This window comes from Symsagittifera roscoffensis, chromosome 5 (assembly GCF_963678635.1).
Source record: "Symsagittifera roscoffensis chromosome 5, txSymRosc1.1, whole genome shotgun sequence".
NCBI lineage: Eukaryota > Metazoa > Xenacoelomorpha > Acoela > Convolutidae > Symsagittifera > Symsagittifera roscoffensis.
The window spans coordinates 24,565,184-24,589,105 of NC_087066.1; the positions used below are offsets into that span (position 1 = coordinate 24,565,184).

Sequence of the window (23,922 nt, forward strand, 5' to 3'; positions counted from 1 at the left end):
GGGCTTCTTTTCTAGTGTCGGTGCTATAACTAAACCCAGTTCGTTAAGTAAGTATCACTCAAATATTGTTACTCAGCTGGCAACTAGTCCAGACATTTGTCTCACCAGGAAAAATGTGCTATTTAGTCAAAATATATTCGATGGGTGCAATAGTTTACTCTAATAATTAATCTAGATATTCACAAAGCAACGTCAAAAGGGAAGTTAAAAAAGAACTGCGTGCGTCTCTTATTTGTTTTACAAAGCAGGGTAAAATTTACAGAAAATACTTTTCATGTGGGAGCCACAAATTAATACAAACAAGGTCAAACTATTGCAAAGGCAACATACAAATATGATAGGCTGATTTTTCTTTATAATTAGATTCAAACATTCATCATTCCAGTTTGCCAATCTTAGTCATTAATTACAATTCTCCAATTGATTCAACATCCTTTAGTTCAATTATTTGTCAGCCCTTGCTTCTATCTATTTAGCCAGAGTGCTGACCAGTCCCCTGATCGCGCGCTCAGCCAGAGATGGGGGCAGTGGCAGCACAACCGTTTTGTTCTTTGTGCCAGATATCTGACCCAGGGTCTGCAAGTATCTCAGTTGCACTCCTACAGACGATTCGTTGAGGATCTTCGACGCCTTGGACAAGATCTCTGCCGCTTTGTGCTCGCCATCAGCTCGAATCATCTGCAGCGGAACACATAAATATTAGAGCATCACAATGAATACACCAGAAATTATGACATCTCTATTGGGGTTATTTGGTGCATAATCGGACTATCGATGCTTTTTTTCATCATAGCAAAAACTAATTGATTCCAAACTAACTGATATTACTGAACAAGCTTCTAACAATCAATTTTTTCAAATGGAAGATGAAGGATACTATCAGAAAATTCGTTCAGCTCCGATGATGATCAAAAATAAAAACGGTCTTACTTTCATTTGGTAATCGTATAAAAGAAAATAATAACACGGTCAGTCTAACTGAAATATGATGGTGATTTTTGAACATAGCCTTCAGAAAGTTGGAAAAGAGTCAACGAACGCAAGAAAACAGAAAAAAAATATTGATTTATTTTTTTGAAAAAATCTCAAAATTTCAAAAAAAAATTTTTAAAAAAGATGCCCTTAAAGCTCTATAACAATTTATGATTGACATTTTTTTGATTATATTAACCCAATTCGAGAAAACTGGATCAATAGGTAAATTTTTCACTCCGCTGGAAAATCTGAAAATTAAATTCCACTTTCGAAATTAGAAGTCGATCACGTTTTTCGTGACCTTTCCACTTTCGCTGTTCAATTGTACAGTTTGCCTTCCTTTTAACAAAAAGAAATCAGCTGAACTTAAAAAGAAATCCAAAGTCAAAATGCGAAAAATTAATTTTGAACCGGAACAAATTTTAGGATTTCCTAAAAAAAAACGAAAAAAAATCGCGACCTACTTAAGAGTCTGAACTAAATTCATCGAATCTTAAAAATAGATCTGTCCAACCTGTGCTTTGGCAGCCCTGGTGCTCTCAGCCTCTGCACCCAGCGACCTCTGCAGTTGTGGCGCTAGAATCATGTCCTTCAAGTCCACTCGCAGGATCTTCACACCCCAGTTATGTGCACGCTCCTCCACTATTTCCTATACATTTGACAGTACAGTGTCAAACTGATGTTACATTGAAGGACGTCGCATCGCTAAGACAACCTCATTCAAATTTTCTATGTCCACCGATATTACTTACCAACCTCGCCAGAAATCTCCATTAAAAAGAAGATAACTTAAACTTCATGACAATTCTACATCGATGCTACAGTTGCTAATTAAGAGTCTCGACTCAAATCTTACAGTCAGCTGCAAATTATCAAAAAAACAGCAAGTTGAAGGAACATCAATGAACTTTGCAATTTTATGGGAATGATTTATTTCGCCGCTTATGCTTTAATTGGACGAAATACATCGCTCCTTTTATTGTCTCAAATGAGCATTTTCCAAACCATTTTATCTTAGCGAAAAAGTCGCAAAAGATTCACATTTTAAAATTGGAGCTCAGGGCATCAAAAGTCTTCAGATGATTTTGAAGAGTGCTTCAGGAATTTTCGCAACTTTCTATCTTACTTAACCTTCCGTGTAATCTGTGTTTTGATCATTCATACCAGAATGTCATGAGTAATGGCCATTTTAGCTGCCAGTATCTCCGGCAGAGTCCTGAAGCCCAGCACAGTTCTCAAAGCAGTCTGAGCAGACAGGGCCACCGACTGGGCCACATCCTCCACTTTGGTGACAGACTTGACCGGGTCAATGACCTCATAGAACACGATGCCATCCACTCTGCACGTCACACTGTCCCTTGTCAACACCTATCAAACAAATACATGATATAGATGTGATAAGATCCAAGAACAACCGTTTTTCCCTGAAAAATTGAGTCAGAAAAAGTCGGGGGCAAGATGATAAGATGTCCCTACTCAATGGCTACAAAAAATAGAACAAAATTCGCTTGACATATTGAAGCACACACTATTTTACACGTTATCTTTTTTGCATTAGCTTAACTACGTCGCTGAACTTTTTCTACCAAACATTCGCTCTCACTTAAGAAAAAATACACCAGAAGATTTTCCTGAAACACTGACTCAAATCTGGCTTATTATCAGTTCAATTTCTAGCTTTGAACACACCATTTTCTTTTACACAGACTCTCAGTGTGTTTACCTCCTGAGGTGGGACGTTGATGGTCCTGGTTCGGACATCTACTCTGGTGACTGAGTCAGTGCAGGGTAACTGGAACACGATGCCACTCGGTGTCTCCTTCGATTTGATCTTGCCCAGTCTGAAGATCACTGCACGCTCGTAAGTGTTCAACACCTACATCACAAAAACATTGTTGGCAGCAAGATCACTTAAACAAGAATGCAGGCATTTAAACTAGTGATCTATACATTTTTAGACCGTGCGAAGACCATGCATTTATCAAAGACAATTGCTCTTAAGGGGAGCGGTGATTATGTCTCCGCCTCTCAATCGAAAGGTCGGATGTTCCAGGCCCACCATGATCCGTGCTCGTTGCTTGAGGGTGAAGCAACATTATCCAGCCCAGAAAAATAACAAAAAATGCATGTAGTTCTTAAACAGGGGCACAAGAGCGGCTCGCAGTGATGAGCTGTACAGCTCGTATGTTAGTCCTTTTCCTCGTGGATAAATGATTATAAGCTCTTGCTAATGTAGTGATCAACATGGTCAAGATTCAACTTTCATGCAAATCGGCATCACAAAATGCTTTGAAAGATCAATCTGATTACTCATTTGCTGTGGGTTGTCTAAGTTTCATTCATTGTATATTGGCATTTATCAGACGCACATACCTCTACTGTGAGCAAAAACTTTCTTCAAAATTTTGATCGCTCGTGACTCTTTTCCAATCCCTTCTCCACTTTACACTTTCAGTTTTGAAAACTTACTCAAACGTTGTCATAATGCGATGAAACTTGGCAGTGAACAAACTAACAATTACAACAGATTTGTTCTTGATACTTTATATCGAATCGTAAAATCACGCATTTTCATAAAAACAGGTAAATTTTGAAAGTATGAAAACTGAAATTTTGAAATGAGGGGGAAAAGTTAAAAACCGCTACATGCTCATAAACAATATCACCGGCTAAAACTGACACCTCAAAACAATGTGTACCTGGATGGCTTGGAAAATAGCCAGTGGGAAGAGGAGGACCAGAATAATGTAGGAGATTCCCACAAGGATCATGTCTCCCACTTCCGTCTCCGACTCCTCCAAAACCGGAACTTCACTCTTAGTCGTGTTTGCCGAAGTGGGTCTGTTGCCTGGGCCACCTGATGGAGGGATGAAAGCTCCTCCCCCACCTGCGCCAGAACTGGGACCCGGTTTTTGAATATCCTCCATTTGCATAATTGCTGCAAATAGTAATAAGATAATAAAAAATTAAACACAGAGGCGAAGCGGAGCTTCGCAACAGTTGTAAGGCAAACAACAAATTGCGCTACAAAATAGTGAATGAAAAAAGACAGAAGCCAAAAAATTTAGGAACATTTATTTTGGAAAAAATTTCTTGACAAGAGTTAAGAAACTACAGCAACAAAAACTTCATATTTGTATCGGATGAAAATCATAAAAAGCCCGTAAAAATGGAAATCAATTACCAAGCGGCAACAAAGGCGAAAAACTGAAGTGTCGAAACCTGTTGAGCCGAAAACAAAACGGTTGTCATGAAATTTTTTATAAAATTTAAAAGTTTTTACGACCCATTCAAACCGAAACACATAATCCCGAACGGGTATTTTTTGCCCTCGAAATTTCGCAAGATAAGTTGACTAAGTCGATATACCCTAAGCATTTGAAAAACTGTTTAAATATTTGAAAAACAAAACGAAACAAAAATAAAACAACTCAAAATCACACACAGTAAATTTCAGTTACAGTCAAAAAACTGTTTATATTGGAACAAAACCCATGCTTTAGAAAACAACCCAAAAAAACCTGGCAGATAAAAAATCATTTAAAAGACGGAAAATGAACCGACAAAAACTAGGACGGAAATTACGAACCCGAAAAACACAGACTTTTTAGAAAAGATAATTACAACCTGCAATTTGAAAAGATGATAACAACCTTAAACTAAAAGATCCTTTGAAAAAGAGATCGTCGAGAAATGAGGACAATTCTCTACGGGAAAAAATCTAGTACCCGATTGCAATACCTTTGCTTATCGAAAGGGTAATAATAAAAACAGTTGGAAAAGTGTACATCGTATTCGAGCCTGCAACCTCGAGATTTGGAGTCTCGCGTCCTACCAGTTCGGTCACGCACTCTGAACAACCGACAAACACTAATCACCAATAAAGCAGCTACTTATGCTAATCAATTGCCATTGCAATGCAGCAAAAGTGTCACCAAATACAAATAGACAAATTTTGGCAGGTAATAATTTGGAATATAACAAACTGAAGGCATCCACGCTAACTTTGCATTGGATAAATTCGATAACATAGAACCAAACTATGTAAAAATTAAACATTTCCAAAATATTGCAAGATATATTGAGTTGGAAAATTTCTGAAATCGAGTTCTTATTATTGCACTGTTGTTTGAAGCAAATAGCTTTTTTCGGTTCATTTAAACAATGAGAAATGCATCATTTGTGTAAACTTATTTCTAAACGAATGTCAAAGCACATGCGTTCAAAAAGCTGTAAATTTGCCCCAAAAATGGCCCCCATGTTTGCAAATTAGGTTAGAAAAAAGTATAGTCGTACTTTTATACTACGCTCACTAAAATTCGTAAGTGTAAAATTGCAGGAACTCAGAACACTAAAAGCAACTACATTGAAAATTTCCTAAGAAAATCAATTCTGCGATGTGACCAATAAGCCGGCAAAACATAAGCAGACAAACTATAGGCTGATATTTTTTGGAAAAAACCTGGTCAGATTCAAACCCACGACATTTGCCGCCTCATGCGTATTGTTCACCTTCAGGCTAAAAGCCGGACTCGTAGAAGTTTGAACTCGATATGAACCAAGTTACACGTGATTCTGTTAAGCAAGTTGTTATCCCGAAAAAAAGTCTATATTCCGATTTGATAACGCTTGCTAATAACAAGCCTAAACAGCGAAAAATCAAATTTGAGCGCGAACAACTTTTGAAACAAGAAATCAGCACGAACGATATAGAATTCCCACTACGATCAATGACTCTGTAAAAGACGTATGTTATAATGTTTGGATCCAAGTATTGATGCGCTTCAACAATACAACCGTTAACAAGGTTCATACAAAAAGCATACGTTAATTGTCTCAAACTGTTAAACCCCCATAAAATACGAAAAATGATCACAGCTGGAATTTCTTTCTAAATTTAAGCTCAGGACAACAAAACTTTGAATATAAAAAATCCCGCCAAAAATAGCTAATGAAAATAGGCTAGTTAAAAATTTGTCTGAAGAAAAAACTACCCCGAGCACAAGTATTCCGCTACTTTCGTTATGAAAGTCGGAACAATAACAGTCTGTGTTAATATCCTTAGCATTGGCTGTACTTAATAGCTGGTTATTGATCAAAATGATTACTTTCAAAATGAACACGTTTTATCGCAACAATATTTGCGTCGCAACAATATTTGCGACTTAGGTTGGAAAAAAAATAGTTCATACTATAACACAAGCATTGCTCGTGTAGTAAATTACCACTTACTAGGACCACCTTGTGCATGCGGTGCTCCATAAGGACTTCCTTGAGGCGGATGTTGTCCATACCCTGGTTGTTGTACATAGCCCGGTTGTTGTCCATAGCCAGGTTGTTGTCCATAACCAGGTTGTTGTCCATAGCCAGGTTGTTGCCCATACACAGGTTGTTGCCCATAGCCCGATACTCCCCCTGCATAGCCATAGCCAGCTCCCGATGGGTAATGTTGCTGCTGGGGAGCCCCTTGTTGCCCATAAGGGAATCCTGCTCCAGCCTGTTGATTTGGGTATCCACTCGAACCCTTAATAAATATATTTCTCAGCCCAACAAAATTGGCATCAATTTCCCTATGCACTGATATATTAAGACCTTTCAAACAGCATTCTATAATTTGCGAATGTTGGTTAAAAGTAGAAAGTACCGAATAAAAACAACTACTAGGTTCAGAAGTTTCAGTATGGTGTTTGATGCAATAGTTTATTTGAAATTAGCTGCAACTGTACCTGCTGCATAGGAGGTGTAGTGACCTCGACATGACTCTGGGTCAGTGGGGTCTGGTTACGACTCGCCCGCTCTCCAGCAGCCACTGCATCTCCCCCACCTCCCCCGGCAGCCCCAGTATCTGCTGCAGATTCCGCAGTCGCCACTTTGATCACTTCGGCTTAACACACAAAAAAGAATAAGACACAAATCCCAACAAAAAGGCTTCAGTAATAAGTCAAAACAAGGATACTCATTTGATGCGTAAATACTAACGAAGTTTCTGACTACAGGTTCTTTTTATGAAAAAAAAAACTTTTAAAAAATGCATAGATTTTCAATTATAGCTTTTCGATTTTTTTCAAAATTTAGTCCTTGTCATTATTTCATGCGTGTGACCGGAGAAACTAAATGCTAGCTAAGATCTTGCTAGCTAAGGAACTTTGTATTTTTGTGTTGTTTCGAAAAAAATTTAATATGATTAGCAGTCGACCCTATTTGCTGTACTTCATTTTTCAAACTTTTTTGCTGTACCTCATTTTGCAAGTATAGAAACAACACAAAGTTCCTTTCCACTTGGTGATTTTTAAAAAATGTTATATTGGTCCAAGCCCTGGTGTAAAATTGGGTAAACCCGGTCCAAAATTATCTGTAAACTGAAAAGCGAGTCTTTAATAAGCCAATCAATTAGCCCACAGAAACAGAGGATCTCTTTTTGTGCTAGTTCATTTAGGAGCGAGTAACCGCATTGTTATTCAAACTATCAAGTTAAGACTTCAAAAACAAAAACATTGCCAGCCTAAACAGTCAGAACAGCAAAATCTTTTTTTTTGCAAATCCTTAGGTTGTGATATAACGAAAGACACAACGCGACACTAAGGCAACGCGACGACATTACATTTTCTGCGCCAAGCAGATGTTCTTCGGCACTTTAAAAAAAATTGGAATAAAAAAATTGCGTTAGTACATATTCGCGCCGCAAAGATTAGGGTTGGTCTGCCGACTGTGGATCTCCCATAATCTGCCCCTGCACTACGGTATTAAATTCTACTGATCAAACTCTAAAGAGTTGTAAGTTCAAACAGCTTCCTTAATCACTGCTGCTTTAACATATTTCCTTATCAAGAAAAATTTTAATTAAAAACTTGACTACAAAGTAGTGACCATTTCCTCAATAAAAGCACCTCACCTGACGACGATCTCACAATTTGTTGAAACGATGAAAGAGCTACTGAGAACACTTCAATAGTCAATTATGGTTTGCAATTGAATATCCACTAATATAAATAGCACTTTTTATTGCTCAGAAAATGCTTCAATTTGGTACTAATATCGATAAGAAAAAATGCGTGCGCATTTTAAACGCAAGCTAAGCTAAGGAAGTTTTTGTTAATAAGACGTGCCGTGGTTTTTTGTACAAAAGCAAGGCAATAAAAATAACCATGCGTCACGGATGTAGCTTCGATGCTAAAACACGTGATGACATATAAACTAAACTGCGTCTCTTATCGAGTTTAACTCGCCACCAATTCAAAATACAAAGTAATTAACGAACCGCACAAAACTTGAAAAGTTGAATTACCTTTCAACTAAATAAGCATACTTGAATTACCTTTTAACTATCAAAGCAAAATCTCATCAGGGCATGCATGCACGATGACGACAACGAGCTTTCATTTGTACTTTTTTTTCGCCATTACCTATATCCATACTGTTTCATGAGTTGGGTACTGTAACACAGGACCTTAATAAATTAAAACCACTTCATTCAAAAACAATTCAAACAGAAATCGTGTTTCCCTAACTTTCGTAAATTTGATCTTACTTTAGTTTTGCCAATTTCTCAAAACATTGAATAAAGTGCATCACACATCCAACACACTCCAACATATGGTAATCGTATTAGATCGTATATTCGGACAGTTTAGAGCACAAGTCTCCGTTGATTGATTTTTTAAGTGACAAAGAGAAAACTGAAAAAAAAGAGAACAAATTTTTATTAAACCGTAGATTAGAAAACAACAGAGATCAAAACCGATGCAGAAATAGTCCAATTTTTAAAAAGCATGACAAAAGAGTCGGACCTCATAAAACCAAATTCACAAAATGTAAATCAATTAAGAAATCTTTGAATTTCAAAAACCTCTTGTTTGTCTAACAAGAATCTTCAGCTATTGACTCTTTGTAGAAAGAAACATATCCAATTCTAGAGAACTGGATCAATAAATTTTTTTTCTTAATGCTGGTAAACCTCCAAACCAACCAACTTAAAAAATAACAAATCAAGCGCAATTTCTTGCTTCTCTATTTTCTTACGCTCGCGGACTAAATCCCCCAGGATAAAATCCCACCGGAGATAACCCCCCAATAGACCAAATCCCCCTAGGACAAAATCCCCCATTATTTGTTTTAATATCCCCCACATAATCGTTAAGCAAAAACGCAACTCTGAAAATTAAATTACACTTAGTGACCATAAATAGAGTTAAGATTAAAGTAGAAGCATAAACATAACTAAAACAAAAATAGAACTAAATTAAGATGATAAATTAAGAGCGATAGCTTTCAAATAGTCAATCTCCTTGTAACTAGCCGCTGAACATACTATGCGTTTTTTAAGCCCAAAGTTCTCTTCCTTCCTCGCGTGCACTCTCTTTCCCAACTGCAACTGAGACAAAGTGAAGGCCTGCAAGGATTGACGTCTCCGGATGGCTTCGACGAATTTCCAGATATCTGACTTTGACATCTGCAGCATCGACTCAAAACTGTGGTGAAACGTTTCAAGAGCTTTGTTTGCTCATGGCAGGTCGTCAATTGTACGGAAATAGACTTTCCACATATCTTTGTGGAATCTGGCCTTCCGTGAGGCATTCCGGTTTTACTTTCCGACAAAAGTATCCTCAAAGTAACTTTGTATGTCCTCTGGTATCTCTTGATCACAATTTTGTACCAAACTTCTTTATGAAGTGGCGGTGCAAAATCAAGCGCAGCCAAGAGGCGTATCATCATCAATTACTGCTAACAAAACTAAACGTATGACCACGTAGAGTTTTGGTCAGTCGACCCAAAATCATAAAGCCAGTTCCAAAATTTGAGATCAGACGCGTGACTAAAGATCAGTTGAATATCTTCAGTTTCAAGTTTTAGTTTTTACTTGACAAATCGAGCTTGAGTCTAGTAAGTTATTTCGATGCCACCCTTTTCTTCCTGGAAATTGCTTGCTAACAACAGCAAGCAAGATACAGGGAAAATCTCGGCATTGAAATGTCAGGCTCACGAAGAATATGGTCGAGCTGACGCCAACAAAGTTTCTCTATGCGAGATGAAAGTGGAGTTGTTTTCGATACTTTGTAAATGGAATCGTTAGATATCCGGTTAGGCCACTTGTTAAAAATGAATCGGAGGTGTGATCTTTGTGTAACATTCAGCTTCTGTAGGTACTCTGACGCCGCAGCCCAGCTGCCTGCGTTGTACATCATTGTCGAGACCACTAGGGTTTCGTATGCTCTGATTCTCTTTGCGAGGGTCAAGTTTTTCTAGACTGCCAAACCTTTTTGAAGGAGGCAAGCGCACATTTCCCTCGTTAATACGTTGCTGGATGTCGGACTTTGTGCAGAGGTGAGATCCTAGCAATTTGTTTTTGTGCCACTCTTCGTTGCTTTTAATCAAATTGCCATGTTCGTCTTTTTCGGTGGTAGCGATATACACTTTTGTGAGTTCTGTTTTGCTTGCATTCATCATGAGGTTCCATTTTCCTAAGCATTCTTCAACAAATGTAGTGTTAATGCTACTCAGTTGATCAAAATCTTCAAAAAATGTATTTGACATCATCAGCGTATTCAGATTCCAGTGGGAGAGAGCACTCACTATAAGGTGGGTTTGGTCTGCTGAGAAGGGAACGGACCAGACGTAAAGCGTCAGCTAGATACAAAATGAAAAGGATGCCAGAAAGATAGTCTCCTTGGAAACTGTCAATGGTATTTTCAAAAACTTTTGCCGACCTTCACTTGATGCCGCGTGTCTGCTAGAAGTATCCTCACAATTCCCAAATCGTCTCAACTCCCGCCTGCATCTTCGATAACATCGAGAATTGTGTTCCGCTTTATTATATCGAAAGCGTTCGACATGTCTATGCCGAGTTTCTCAAAGTGCCATTTTTCTTCACTACTATGCTCAACAGCATTCCCTGGTACCAAACAATGTAGCCTGTGCCTTTTCCGCTTTTATAGGCGCACTGTGCTTCTTCTGTGTAATTCTATCAAAGGCTTGATAAGCTCCAGTGCAATCAATGATAGCAGTTTGTGCGTGCTGTTCAGTAGAATGATGGGTCGCAGATTTGCTAGATGACCTCGTGATTTTTGTGGTTTTGGGAGTGGTACAAAAAAAACAAATTGGACAAATTGAAATCTTTGTCCTCCCGATATTGAACGGCATAACCGAATTCAAATATCTTTCTGTAGATAGATTGAGAAAAATGAAAAAAAAACCTTAATTTTGGTTTCTGGGAAATTGTCCCCCACGGAGTTTATCGAAGCCATTTCAAAGTCCATCATAACAGAAACTGCTGCTTTCACGTTTGACTTTAGCTTGGACCAGAGTGCATTGTATAAATATTGTCGCTTATCAGGGAGTTCGTAAATGCAGGGGAAAGTTGTGCCGTCAACAAAACAATGCACTGTGTAGACATGGTAGAAGTTTTCTGGTCAGCTTTTAAATGCTCTATCGATGAACCAGCTTCCATAACTGTTGAGAAAATCAATATTTTTGCTACTGGCAAAAACCAAGTATCGCTTTACGCTTACCGGAACCACTGAATCTTCTCGAAGAAAATCTTCTTCATTTTGTGTCTGCATATACTTGACTGGTAGCTCAAAACGAAACCAGTTGGGATGTGTGGGCGGCATTTATTTTCTTGGCAAATTCGTCTGACTTTCCTTTTGATGTTGGGGACTAAATGCATCTTCGAGGAACATTAAGATGTCGCGTTTACTAATGCTGAAGAAAGTAATTTGGTGCGTAGAGACGTCTGTGCAGGTCGCCGCGTCCTTTTTGGTTTTCGCATTGATTGCATATATTTCCATTAATGCGAAATCGGGCCCGTGCGCATATTCATGTGTTGAACATTTTACATACTCTCTCTTTGATGTCCAAATACTGGCTTAGCATTTCTGCTTTGATCTTCTTAGTTCGCATTCCCATTGCACTGAGTTGGCTGACTCTCGTTTTTAAAGCAGGCGTAATTCTTGTATATGACCTTTTGCCCCCTGTTTTACTCGAGACAAAATTAACTTTGCATTGTTATTCAACTGATAATCATTGCTTCTAAATAAATTGCAAGTGTTCTAGAAAATGAATGAAGTATTTCATCCGGAGCCATTTGTTGAATTGCTAAATGGGGGATTAAAATGAGTCACACATGTTGCGCAAGCTGGTATCACAACTGTTAACTTAAATTTTGTCCCATGGGGGTAAATTCAACACCTTTTGTTCGAAACGTCTTCTTTGAGATTCGAACTCACGCCGAATGGCTCAACTTGATTTAGTTTTATGGGCTTACTGACTGTGCCACTTGGCTTGTTATTTTTGGTGATAGAATCACTCTCTTGTAAAAAGTCGAAGGAAAGTTGGATAATTCAAGTTTCTAAAAAGTCAAGTCAAAATGGCGATGCATGTCTTTTGTTTATATGGAAGTCAAATTGAAGTAGCTTTTATTGAAAACTCAATTCATAATGCCACAAACATATACTTTTACATTCCGTAGATGATAAGTTAAAATATGGGTGATTTAACCCTATGGGGACTTTTATTCCGAAGGATTTTATCCTGGGGATTTTATCCTGGGGAACTTTGTCCTGGGGGACTGCATCCTAGACCTATTTTCTTATAGGATAGAGTTATTTGCTTTTCGTTTGTTCAATGAATTAGATGATGAACTTACAAAAAAATCTCAGGTCAAAAAGCCAAATCATGAAATGATCGTGATTAAATTTTCAGTTTTCCTTGGGAAAAAATGGCCTAGTTAAGTAGAAACTCACTTTGCTCATCACAACTAGCAAAAATTACGTGCTGCATTTAGGAGGACTCTCTGAGGTTCAATTTCCTTATCCATTTAAAAAAGTTTGAAAAAGTTTCTTATACTGCCATTCTAATTTTAACACAGAGGCGGAGCGGAGTTTCGCACCGCTTGCGATATATCTCAGACATATTAGTTGGCCGACAGAAAAAAATTAGACCAAAACCAATAAGCCAAATCTTGAAAAAAAATCTTCATGATCTTCAAATTTCATAATTTTGTCAGACAATTGCCAATGTTGATTATTTTTTTGAAGTGTGAATCGGTCGCTAAGCCAAACACACGGATAGACGCCCGTCAGCAGAAAAAATTAAAAACTCGATACCCCCAACCCAGCGCCCACACGAACAAAAAATTTTTATCGCCCTTCAAACGAAGCAATATCAGACAACTGTGTCGAAATAAGGTAAGCCGAAACCCTTTAGGTCGAATGCACATTTTAATTGAAAGCAAAAAAACTACTTCAGGGGAATGATAAAAATTCAGAGTTTGTTACAACCACGTTAAACACAAAATTCGAATTAAACGGAACCTAAATTTTTACACATGTTCAAAATCTATCTGCGGGTCAGATACGCCAACAGAAATTCCAATAGCGGGCCGAAAGGTTTTAGAGATTTTTCAAGCAAAATACTGACTGGAAAAACTCTAATAATCGAAAAACTTGTTAGAGACAAAATCACAATCCTTTCGCCCTGCAGTTGGCATACCTGACCCAGACCGATTTTGAGCATGTCTACATTTGTTTCAGTTCTATTCTATATTTGTGTTTAGATTCGTTGACGGGATTGTCCAATACCACAGCTCGATAGCTTGAGACACAAAATAATAGAAAATCGACATATTTGCAACTCAGAAGAAACTTGCGGTCTTCTAAAACTGTTCCGGAAAATAGTTATCTGCAAATCACGACAAAAACACATGAGAAGGCTTAAAATTTTTATATAAATAAAATCGAAAATATGAAACTAACCTTCAGTTAAAGTATTAAACACCACGCTAATTCAAAAGAAATTGAACAGAATACGAAACTCAATTAAAACTACCCAATATACAAACACTAGCGACAACACGACAAAAAGCAGCTATACAAAGTGCAATCAGAAAAAGTAGAAATAAGCTTCGAATTAGCAAAAAAATTCAGCTACGTCTGAAATTCAAACCTCCGACCTAGAGATTAAGAGTCTCACACCTAAGCACTCAGCCACAGAAGCTTAGTAGTTAATATCCAATAACGAGTCACAAATAAAGCAGAGAACAGATGCTATGCAATTTCGAATGTTACAGTAAAGTTCCGGCTCTTTTTCCTTCCCCCACTTGCGAATTTTCATCCCTGTTCACATTGTCTTATTGTTACAAAAATTGACATGCGGACTAATTAGGCTACGACAATCTTATTTGGTCTTCATACCTAGCCTTGTAAAACCCCTCGTTACATCATTAAATTCATGCTTACGTGAGGTGGGGAAAAAGAGCCAAAGTTCCAAAGAAATGAACAGTTTTAATGAACACTTTTATTTGAGAGGAAGATTAGAAAAAAAAGAAGGTTCGTAACAAAACACTAAATAGACGCTAGTGTGTTTTTTGTTTAATATCCTCATCATATTTTGTGAAATATTCTCATCAGGTACAATCTAGCCTGCGACGAATCGTTGCAATCGTTCTAGCTTGCGAAGGCCGCCAATGTTTCTACAACTAGCGGGAGAACAGTCCAATTGAGACCAAAAGATCAAGGAGCTGAGTAATTTTCATTTGCCGAATGCTCAAACGCAAAACTGTAAATTTCGGTGCATAAAATGAAAAATTTTTGTGCTTTTTGCCAATTAAGAATCAATGTGACTTTGCAAAAAATACAGCGCAAAATAAGCAGGCCGATATCAGTACATGTTTCAACTTCAGCGAAAGTTCCGCTTTTTAAATTTCAATTCGTAAATTACATTTGTCATAAATAAAAAACAAACAAAGCCGATAATTTTTGAGCAGACACCAGTTGGTCCCAAAAAAACTGATTTTGTAGAAAAGTTTCAATTACCCTAAAATCATTAAACAACACTAGCAATTAAAATGAACATAGCCAATTGACAGTTGGAAAAGAGTTATGAACGCAAAAAAAAAACTGAGTTGTTTTTAAAAAAATTTTAAAACTTCGAAAAAAATAGATGGCCTTACACCCCCTTTGAATTTATAAGTTTGAATTTTATAATTAGCACTTTTTTGATAAAACTAATCCAATTCGAGAAAACTGGATCATTGGGTAAATTTTATTCCGCTGGAAAATCTGAAAATTAAATTCCATTTTCAAAACAGGTAGTCGATCACGTTTTTCGTGACTTTTACATTCGATAACGGAATTTGCCTTCCTTTTACCAAATGAAATGAACTGAACTTTAAAAGAAATCAAACGCCAAACCGCAAAAAAGTAAATTTGAGCCTGAACAAATTTAAAGACTTTCTTGAAAAAAAAACCAAAAAAAGAGAAATCATCGCGACCTATTTAAGAGTTTGAACTATGTTCATCGAATTAGAATAATTAGCATGGTCCCGGATTCAACTGCTTGATCCTTCGTGACATAGCCCCACTCCTTACCAACACACTTCTGGACCCAATTTTTCATAAAAATTACTTCATTTAAAAAGAAAGCAAGCTATCAAAAGATTAAGGTGATTCTGTGAAACTAGTTGTCAACTAGAAAAAACTAGAACGAGAAAACATAGTCTATATTCGTTTGACAATGCTTGCTTATCGCAAGCGTGAAAAATAATAAATCAAACCGGGAAAAAGTATATTTTAGCCTGAAAAAAACTTCCTAAAAATATGGAAAAAATTATCAGCACCATATAAGAATGTAGTGCTGATTTCAATTAACCGGATAAAACGCGTTAAACTTGAAATTTAAAACGCGTTTTTCCCAAATTGGGTTGAGTTTCGGTGAACACTTATGAAGACAAAACTTGCTTAAAATTTTAGCAGAATTATTATGGTGTAATTTGTTTTGCAAAATTCTGGTCCAAAATTTTACCCCAAAAATGGGTCATTTTGGCTTTTCTTAATTGATCAAAAATTACGCCAAAAATAACAAGTCGATCACAGACATAATTATACCAAAATGAGCCCCTTACATAGCCAACAAACTTTCAGAAGCGTATATTCTCCAAAAAAAAATGCAAATCGTTTAAAAATTGTTTTTAAATAAAAAGTTGCTGTTTTATATAGTAAAAACGACCTTTTTTGTCTATCAAACAAAAATAGATTAACTTATACAATGTTTTGGAGAATATACCCTTCATAAAGTTTGTTGGGCTTTGTACGGGGCTCACTTTGGTATCACTATGTCTGAGATCGACTGGGTATTTTTGGCGTAATTTTTGATTAACTACGAAAAGCCAAAATGACCCATTTTTGTGGTAAAATTTTAGTCCAGAATTTCGCAAAACAAATTCACCATATTAATTCTGCTAAAATTTTAAGCAAGTTTTGTCTTCATAAGTTTTCACCTAAATTCAACCCAATTTGCGAAAAACGCGTTTTAAATTTCAAGTTTAGCTCGTTTTGTCCGGTTAATTTAAAGCAGCAAGCACTGTACTACGTTCAATCACTATTAATAATAAGCCGACAATTTTTTTAAAACAGAATATTTCCCGTTTGAAAACAAAACAAATCATGTCAAATTGGAACAATATTCAAAAACAATGCGTATTCATTACCTCCAGACAAAATTTGACCGAGAAATTCGAATTCATTATGCACTGAAACTAATTTTACCATTTCTAATTTTGACCATTCTGTGGTTACTTTCGGGGGAAAATGTCTAGTACTCGGTTGCAATACACTTTCTATCGCATAATCAAATTTCCTGATACAAACTGGCCATTAAACCGACAGAAATTTAACCGAAAGTCGCGAGGCCTATTTAAAATTTCACAAAATATTTCTTCAAACCTGAGAAAGTTTTCATTCTAGTCTCTTTTCTAGTAACCCGTATCGAGTTTAATTTCAATCACATCAATTCTAATCATCTCCTTTTAGTCATTGTCACTTCGATATCTAGAAAATTCCTTTTTTTTTGAAATATGTGATGAAGGGACTCATGTTTAGGTAACCTCGGTTACTATGATACTTTTGACCTTCTGATTTTCGGAAAAGAAAAAGTAAAAAATTCTCTCTTTTTACAAGCTTTAAATGATTAATCATAACAGAATCTTTAAATGATTAATCGGTTTTTGGCCTTATTCGTTGGGCGAACCAGTTGTGCTTTTGCACTTAGTAGAGGTAAAAGTTTAGCGCTAAGCTACATTGAACTCCCATCACTCATTCCCGAGAGATCAGCTAATGCATTGTTTAACTTTGATTGATGGAAGCTCAATTTGAATTTTAGGAAGCTCACCCGGGTCATTGTTTGATGCAGCCAATAAAGGGGTCTTGACGGTTTCCATTTCGAAAGAAGCTGGAGATGGAGTACTGCTTGGTTTGGATTCAACATCATCGAGCGGGGTCGGTACACCTGTCTCGCTTCCTTCGCTGGCCATGGTTGGTTATTTGATACGGCGACAAAGTTAAGCAATCGATCTAATGAATCTTAAAAGATATTGAACAAAATTAGACAATTAGCAGTGTTGTAAGAACAAAAATTAAACTCAAAAGCACTTCAATGAAAAAATAAACTAAGTATAGCAATTAGCTAGATCCAAAAAATCAAACTCTACAATTGCAATGTGCTTCATAGTCTGGCGACAAGCGTTTTTAATATGAAGCAAGCGGTCGTAGGAACAACAGGGGCGTAGCTGAGGTTCGCAACACTTGCGATACAGAACAAAGCCGCGCTACGGCGAATCGGTAGTGATTTGTACGGCGCCGTTATCACTGCGAGTGTCCGTGCAACTGCTAAGTTGGAAGTAAACAAAATCAAGTAAAAAAGTTGGAAGTAAAAAAGGGGTAGAATGCGAAGCTTGTTTGTAGTAGTAGTAGTAGGGCTTTTGTGCTCGTAGCACAAGGGGTTTCCCCCTTTCAGTTTTTCGTTCTATAGTGAAGTTTTGCTTCTACAGTCATTCATTGTGCAATCGCAAGCAATTCTCCATGTGCACTTGTTCATTTGTTCGTAGTCCTTCTCAAATTTTCTCCAAAATAACCACAATATTCGCTTCTTCAGTCTGCTTGTTTCTCTCACGTCAATTTTGATCACATTCGCTAGCCGACATGTTTGGTAAAAGAATTCGTCCTCCAAAAATTTCTTTTTCGGCCTCTCGAGCTGAAACATACAACCGCGCGAGGAACAGGAATAGGATGGAACTTTCAACATGTCAACATCATAATTTTTCGATAAAATTTTTGACAGCAACAAAAGGTTGTTGATCTGTATATACATTGGCAGTGGCAATAGTGAAATTTCGATTAACCGATCTTTGTACGAATCCATATGCGGAATTATCCATTTAACTATACGCCTTTGTACATTTTCAAGCTCCGTAATAATGTATTTACTTAATCCATAACATGGACTTGCGTACGTGAGTATTGGTACGATCATAGATTTATACAAATCCAGTTTAGCTTTTTGTCCAAGATTCGATACGCTTCTTTTTATCATGTGAAAAACACGAATTGCTTTGCAGCAAACCTTATTTATATGCAAATTCCATTTTAAGTCACAGGAAAGCATGAGCCCCAAATCAGATTGAGTTTCCTCTGTTTTAATCAATTCGTTTCCAAAAAGCAATCGTTTTTCGTTTTTGGACATTTTAATTAGGCAGCATTTATCCATATTGAAGGGCATGTTGTTTCTAACGGTCCAGTCATACAACGCATTTAAATCACTTTGAATATCTATTGTGCTTAAACCCACGCTGAGAAATTTGGCGTCATCGGCAAAAAGTAGGGGAAACAATTGATCGCACATTTTCGGGAGGTCGTTAACAAAAACCAGAAAAAGTATGGGGCCCAAAATACTCCCTTGCGGGACACCGCTAGTAACTTGTATTGGTGACGAGTTTACTCCATTTATACGCACGACTTGTACTCGATTTGTCAAGTATGATTCGATTAGTTTCAGTAGCTTGTTTCTGATGCCCGTTTCAAAAAGTTTTTTCAAAAGCATACCATGATCCACTCTGTCAAAAGCTTTACTGTAGTCAGTAAAGATTATGTCAACATCATGTTGACTTTCAATGCCCTGGTACACTTTTTCAATGCCCTGGTACACTTTTTGATTTGATACCACTTAGGGTGTGGTAAAATATCAGAATCCGAATACGCAGACATCGCTGAAACAGTATGGTATTGCATGACTTGCAAAAAACAACAGGAAGCAGATCGGACTGTGTTAAAGTTTTTCTAAGATATGTGGACGACCTAGTTAGAACGTTCAAGGGCGATCCTGGGGTAGTTCTCGAGGCTACCAATAAGTTCCATCCAAATTTGCAGTTCACCATAGAAGAACTTGACAGTAACGGTAATTTGGCCTTTTTGGACTTAAAAGTACACAAACAAGGCACACCACTTCGTCCCGTCCTTTCTTTACCTGGTAGCTCATGTGACAACCTAAATAAACCATTGGCAAAGTACTTTGCTGAAATTGAGGGGGCAAACATAGAAACGAACACTCAAATGGCCAGGGAGATCGTGGAGAAAACTGAGTTGGATGTAAAAGAGTTTGTACACTAATGTCCCGCTCAAGGAAGCGGTTGAAATAGCCCCGAGGAGATTATATGAGCAAGTCAGCCCTCCGGAAACATCTCGCGAGACTATGAAAACACTACTGAGTTTTTCTAAGATATGTGGACGACATAGTTAGAACGGTCAAGGGCAATCATGGGGTAGTTCACGAGGCTGCCACTAAGTTGCATCCAAACTTGCAGTTCACCATAGAACTTGATAGTAACGGTAATTTGGCCTTTTTGGACTTAAATGTCAACGCGGATTCAGCAAAAAAGGTCACAAGTGGTTGGTACCAAAAACACACTGATACCGGCACCATTCTAATTTTCAGAGGCTGCGCACCTTCGCAGTACAAAAAAAAACGTTATTGAAGGGACGGTTCTTAGGGTTTTCAGAAGTACCTCAACATGGGAAGATTGTGACCAGTTTTTGGAAAAAAAGTCGGAAGCAATGGATTGAAATCCAATATCCGAAAAATTGGTCTGACAGGGTAGTGTTTGAAACTCTTAACAAGATCATTGAGGGATAGAAAAATTTAGAGGTGAAGGCATCAGAACCGAGAAATGATAAATGGTTGAAAGACTCGCCCCCTTCTTACAATGCAAGATCGAGGCAGTCTATCTCAACTGTTAGCTGCAGAGGTTCGGCTAATATCCGGGGCACAAATAATTTTTACATCAAGAAAATTGAAAACAAGCTTGCCATCCCTCAAAACTTCCTTTTCTCGTGAGTTGAGATCTAAAGTGGTGTACAAGCTTACATGTAGTGGATGTAAATCCACCTATGTCGGCCTGACAGTCCGACATTTAGCCACGAGGGTCGATGAACACCGCAAACGGGACTCCCCAAAACTTGTTAGAATGTAACAAGGAGGTAGGTGGTACTGCTGAGCTGAGGTCAGAGATTATAGACTAAACAGAAAACACTCATAAGCTACTGACATTAGAGGCTTTGCATATTTGGAGAGAGAGGCCAAAGATCAACACACGCGATGAATTCAGGAGCCGAGATTTAACACTAAATTTACAGTCTATATATAACATGGCTAAAAGTTAAAAAACAGACATGTCAGAACCAAAAGTATTCCCAAATCGAAATTTTACAACAATGAAAAAAAAAAAAAAAATTCAGAAGTTTACAGGAAAATGTTATTCATGATTACGTAATTATATTATGTAACTACAGTTGGTTAAATTTGATTGGTGAAAAAGTTTTGGAGCTTTTTCAGACTTGTTTCTCATTTTTCAGATCTTTGATCGTTTTGTAAATATTGTAAGAAATTTTATTCCTGATGATGCACAAAATGTGCGATGACGTTTGAGTTAACATTTTAAATTTCTTATAAATAAATTCAAATTTCAATATTCTAATTACTTCTTTTATCATACACCTTGAAAAAATGACAAAAATTTACCGAAATTAGATTTGATAGAAAACATATTTAGGTTAGATTCGGTTATTTTTGAGTATTGAGAGTTGCAAAAAGTTCGTACAGACGAAAGTAATTCAAAAGAACAATCTGCTAATTTGAGCAATTTCTGCATGCAAATTTGAATTTTTAGGTGACATTGAGACCTACTTTCTGTCTGAAAAACTAGCGTTTGCACGCAAAAATTGTCTGAAAAAGTTCATTTGCTCTATATTTATTTTTGTCTGTCCTAATTTTTAGCTGTTTATTTTAATTGCCAAATAGTTTCATGAGATTCAAAAATTTTCCAATTGTCCCGGATTTCCCCATTTTGCTCTTTTGTTTTGGCGTCATAATTATTATTCAGGGATGTGTTTTCAGACATCAAAAATTATCAAATAAGTTCAAGTTGTAGCCCGGGTATCATCTTAAATGCTGAAAAAAATTGCAACATTCGCCCGGAAGTACATATCGACGAAAAATAAAGCAAGGTTGTAAAACGACTGGCTAGCGCCTAAACACAGCTATACATGCTTTTAACCGTCTCTACCTTAGCCAGTTCTTTGTGTGGTCCTTATAACATTGGGTCGACAAAATCGTTACTGTTTTGGGCTATAGGCCAAAACGCTCAGATTAACTTAATTAAATGCGAAAATAGTGAGCTCATGGCTGGGCCTCAGTTTCCTCAGACCATGAGGTCACTCCTAAAAACAGGGCTAATACTTATTTAATACATTATGATTGTTTTTATTCAGTAGATAAAAATCATCATTCCCATAGGAGATGGATCGACCCTTTCCCTCAACTCCTAGCTTCTCATTATCTGAAAACGAAACAGGATGTTAATTAAATTCAATTCAGAACATGACCAGGAAGCTAAAAGTTTATATATATATATATATATATATATATATATATATATATATATATATATATATATATATATATATATTTATCAGTTTGAGTTCTGGGCCCAAGACCCCTCCGGATTCTGGAATCCGGGGAATTAACGTCCTTATTTCTTTTAAGAAGGCTGGACACACCGTCCCACCACCCTTCCCCGTTCGCGTGCATTGACCAGTAACGATTGTAGCGGTATAATCGTTACAATTCGGAGCGGTTTCTGACAACTTTCAGTTATCTGTGGTTATTTAATTCGTAGTTGTTTTCACCGCAACTACTGTTGTTCTGTTTTTCTTCTGTTTTTTCTCTAAAATGCCCGTTTCAGCATTTCTCAGAAATGTGACGTCACAACTCGAATTTTCAATAGTTAAGAATACCAGAACATACTGAATTTCACGGTTTGTCTAATGGTTCAAATAACGTTGCTAATCCGTCAAAACCATTAACCTGGTAAAATGTTCTTTTCTGGTTGATAAAAATTCGAATACAAAATTGCATTTTCGTACATTCTGGTCAAATGTCACATACTCCTCGGACAGCCCGGTCAATGTCCCCACTGAGTCTTGTTGTCTTCATCAAAAGGGTACAGTGCCATCGTGTAACAGTCGCCTACTTAAGTCACACATGGGGTTAAAGAAAAATAGGCCCTATAACAATTGGCTCAAAAGTCAGGGACACTATCTCTTGTGTTTGTCTACCTCGAACGGTCGGAGCCAAATCAGTTCACTTGCGACATGAGACTAAAACCCTCGGTACAGCCTAAAGGCCACTACCAAAATTATTAATATGATTTGTGCGCGTTAATCTCCACAATTCATAAAAAAACGGTTTTTAAACACTTGAGTTAATGAGAATTTTCTCGGCAAAATAATACCGGAAATTTGAAAATATAACAATAATTTTTAACAAGTTTTATCATCGGTAACATCGGTAACATCGGTAACATCAGCCATAAAAAACTGCATAACTCAAAGCAAGCTGCAAAAAATGGCCAGTATTTGTCCTTGAGACAAATTGCTCTTTTTAAAGGACGGCCCTAATCAAGGCTGAACCAAATTAGAGCGAAAAGACGGTTAAAATAGGTTCTGGGGAGTTGAACCTGGTTACGGAGCGTCCCATCAAGTTCGGGGCATATTTGAGTTCTAGAAAGAAAATGACCTAGTCGGGATTCGAACATCCTCCAGCCCTAAACAAGGAAGAACAGGAGCGAGCTTTACGGTCGGGCTGGTCAGTTTGCTCGCAACGGTCTTTATGTCGGTGGATCTCGCGCATGCGTCCTTGCCATAGTTCAGTCTTAGGACACGTGCGAGTGGATAATGTCCACGTGGAGTGTCAGGCTCTATGACCCAAACCAAGTCGCCGGCTTTCAACTTAACGTCTGACTGGTTGTGTCACTTTGCCCTCCTATTGAGGGAAGGAATGTTTTCCCGCATCCACCGTGTCCATATTGCGTTAGCGTATGATTGCGCTCTGGCGAACTGCTTCTTATGGTCGAAGTTTTCTTCGAAACTTAGCGACGGAAAACTCGCTGCGTGTTGACCAAGGATAAAATGATTCGGGGTCAACGCCTCTAGATCTAGCGGATCGGAACTAACGGCCGTTATCGGTCTAGCTTTAAGTGATTGCTCAACAAGGCACAGCGTGGTTCTTAGGACCTCCTCAATTACTCTCCTAGTGCCTAGGATGTCATACAAAACGCGCTTGACACTCGACACAAAACGCGCTTGACACTAGTACCGCGACGTGCAATAAACCTCTCCACGCCCATCACACAAGAACTTTTGTCGAGCGAGGGGACCACTTCAATGTGCACCGCTTTAGTGGCGAGACAGAAAAAACCCCACCTCTTTTCCGTCCTTCTCCGGATTAGAACTAGGAATGGCCCAAAGTAGTCGACACCTGCTACAAAGAAATTGCTACAAAGACAAGAACTTCACATTACACAAGGGAATATCGGAAAAATTACACCTTTAAGAAAAAGAAACTATCAAAATTTTGATAAACCTAGACACAGACGAAACATCTAAGCTAACTGACCAAAAAAACAACAAATTTACACAACACAGAAATAACCTCCAAACTTATCACAAAAAAGAATACGCTCTCCGAGATCTAAAAAAGCAATTTTTTTCTAGATTCATTTGGCCAAAACAACACAAGACAACCAATCAAGAAACACCCAATAAATCGGTCACTTTAAAAAAGTCA

General features: G+C 37.5%; 2 protein-coding genes across 3 annotated transcripts in view; one reads left to right on the forward strand and one right to left on the reverse strand.

Annotated features, from left to right (window-relative positions):
• LOC134845710 (superkiller complex protein 8-like) overlaps positions 1-23,922 on the forward strand; it is a 201,083-nt gene that overhangs the window by 123,054 nt on the left and 54,107 nt on the right. The gene's annotated exons all lie outside the window — the stretch shown is intronic.
• On the reverse strand, positions 120-17,329 carry LOC134846162 (stomatin-like protein 3). 2 transcript variants are annotated; one of them, XM_063863400.1, is made up of 8 exons: positions 17,137-17,329; positions 6,702-6,859; positions 6,208-6,499; positions 3,675-3,913; positions 2,699-2,851; positions 2,140-2,343; positions 1,490-1,624; positions 120-678 (listed from the first exon to the last, which is right to left on the reverse strand). In XM_063863400.1, the coding sequence occupies exons 1-8, from the start codon at positions 17,276-17,278 to the stop codon at positions 469-471; spliced, it is 1,533 nt and encodes a 510-aa protein (XP_063719470.1). In that variant the 5' UTR covers positions 17,279-17,329; the 3' UTR covers positions 120-468. The 2 variants fall into 2 exon arrangements, with proteins under 2 accessions (XP_063719470.1, XP_063719471.1); XM_063863401.1 differs by lacking the exon at positions 17,137-17,329 and adding an exon at positions 7,868-8,217.

What these genes read in the sequence shown, in the direction of transcription:
- LOC134846162 (XM_063863400.1), bottom strand. Translation starts at nt 17,278, where the DNA reads ATGGCCAGCGAAGGAAGCGAGACAGGTGTACCGACCCCGCTCGATGAT. An exon ending in TCAACGTCCCACCTCAGGAG is followed by an intron (nt 2,344 to 2,698) that starts GTAAACACACTG and finishes TTTGTTTGATAG; the next exon opens with GTGTTGACAAGGGACAGTGT. An exon ending in CCAGGGCTGCCAAAGCACAG is followed by an intron (nt 679 to 1,489) that starts GTTGGACAGATC and finishes GTTCCGCTGCAG; the next exon opens with ATGATTCGAGCTGATGGCGA.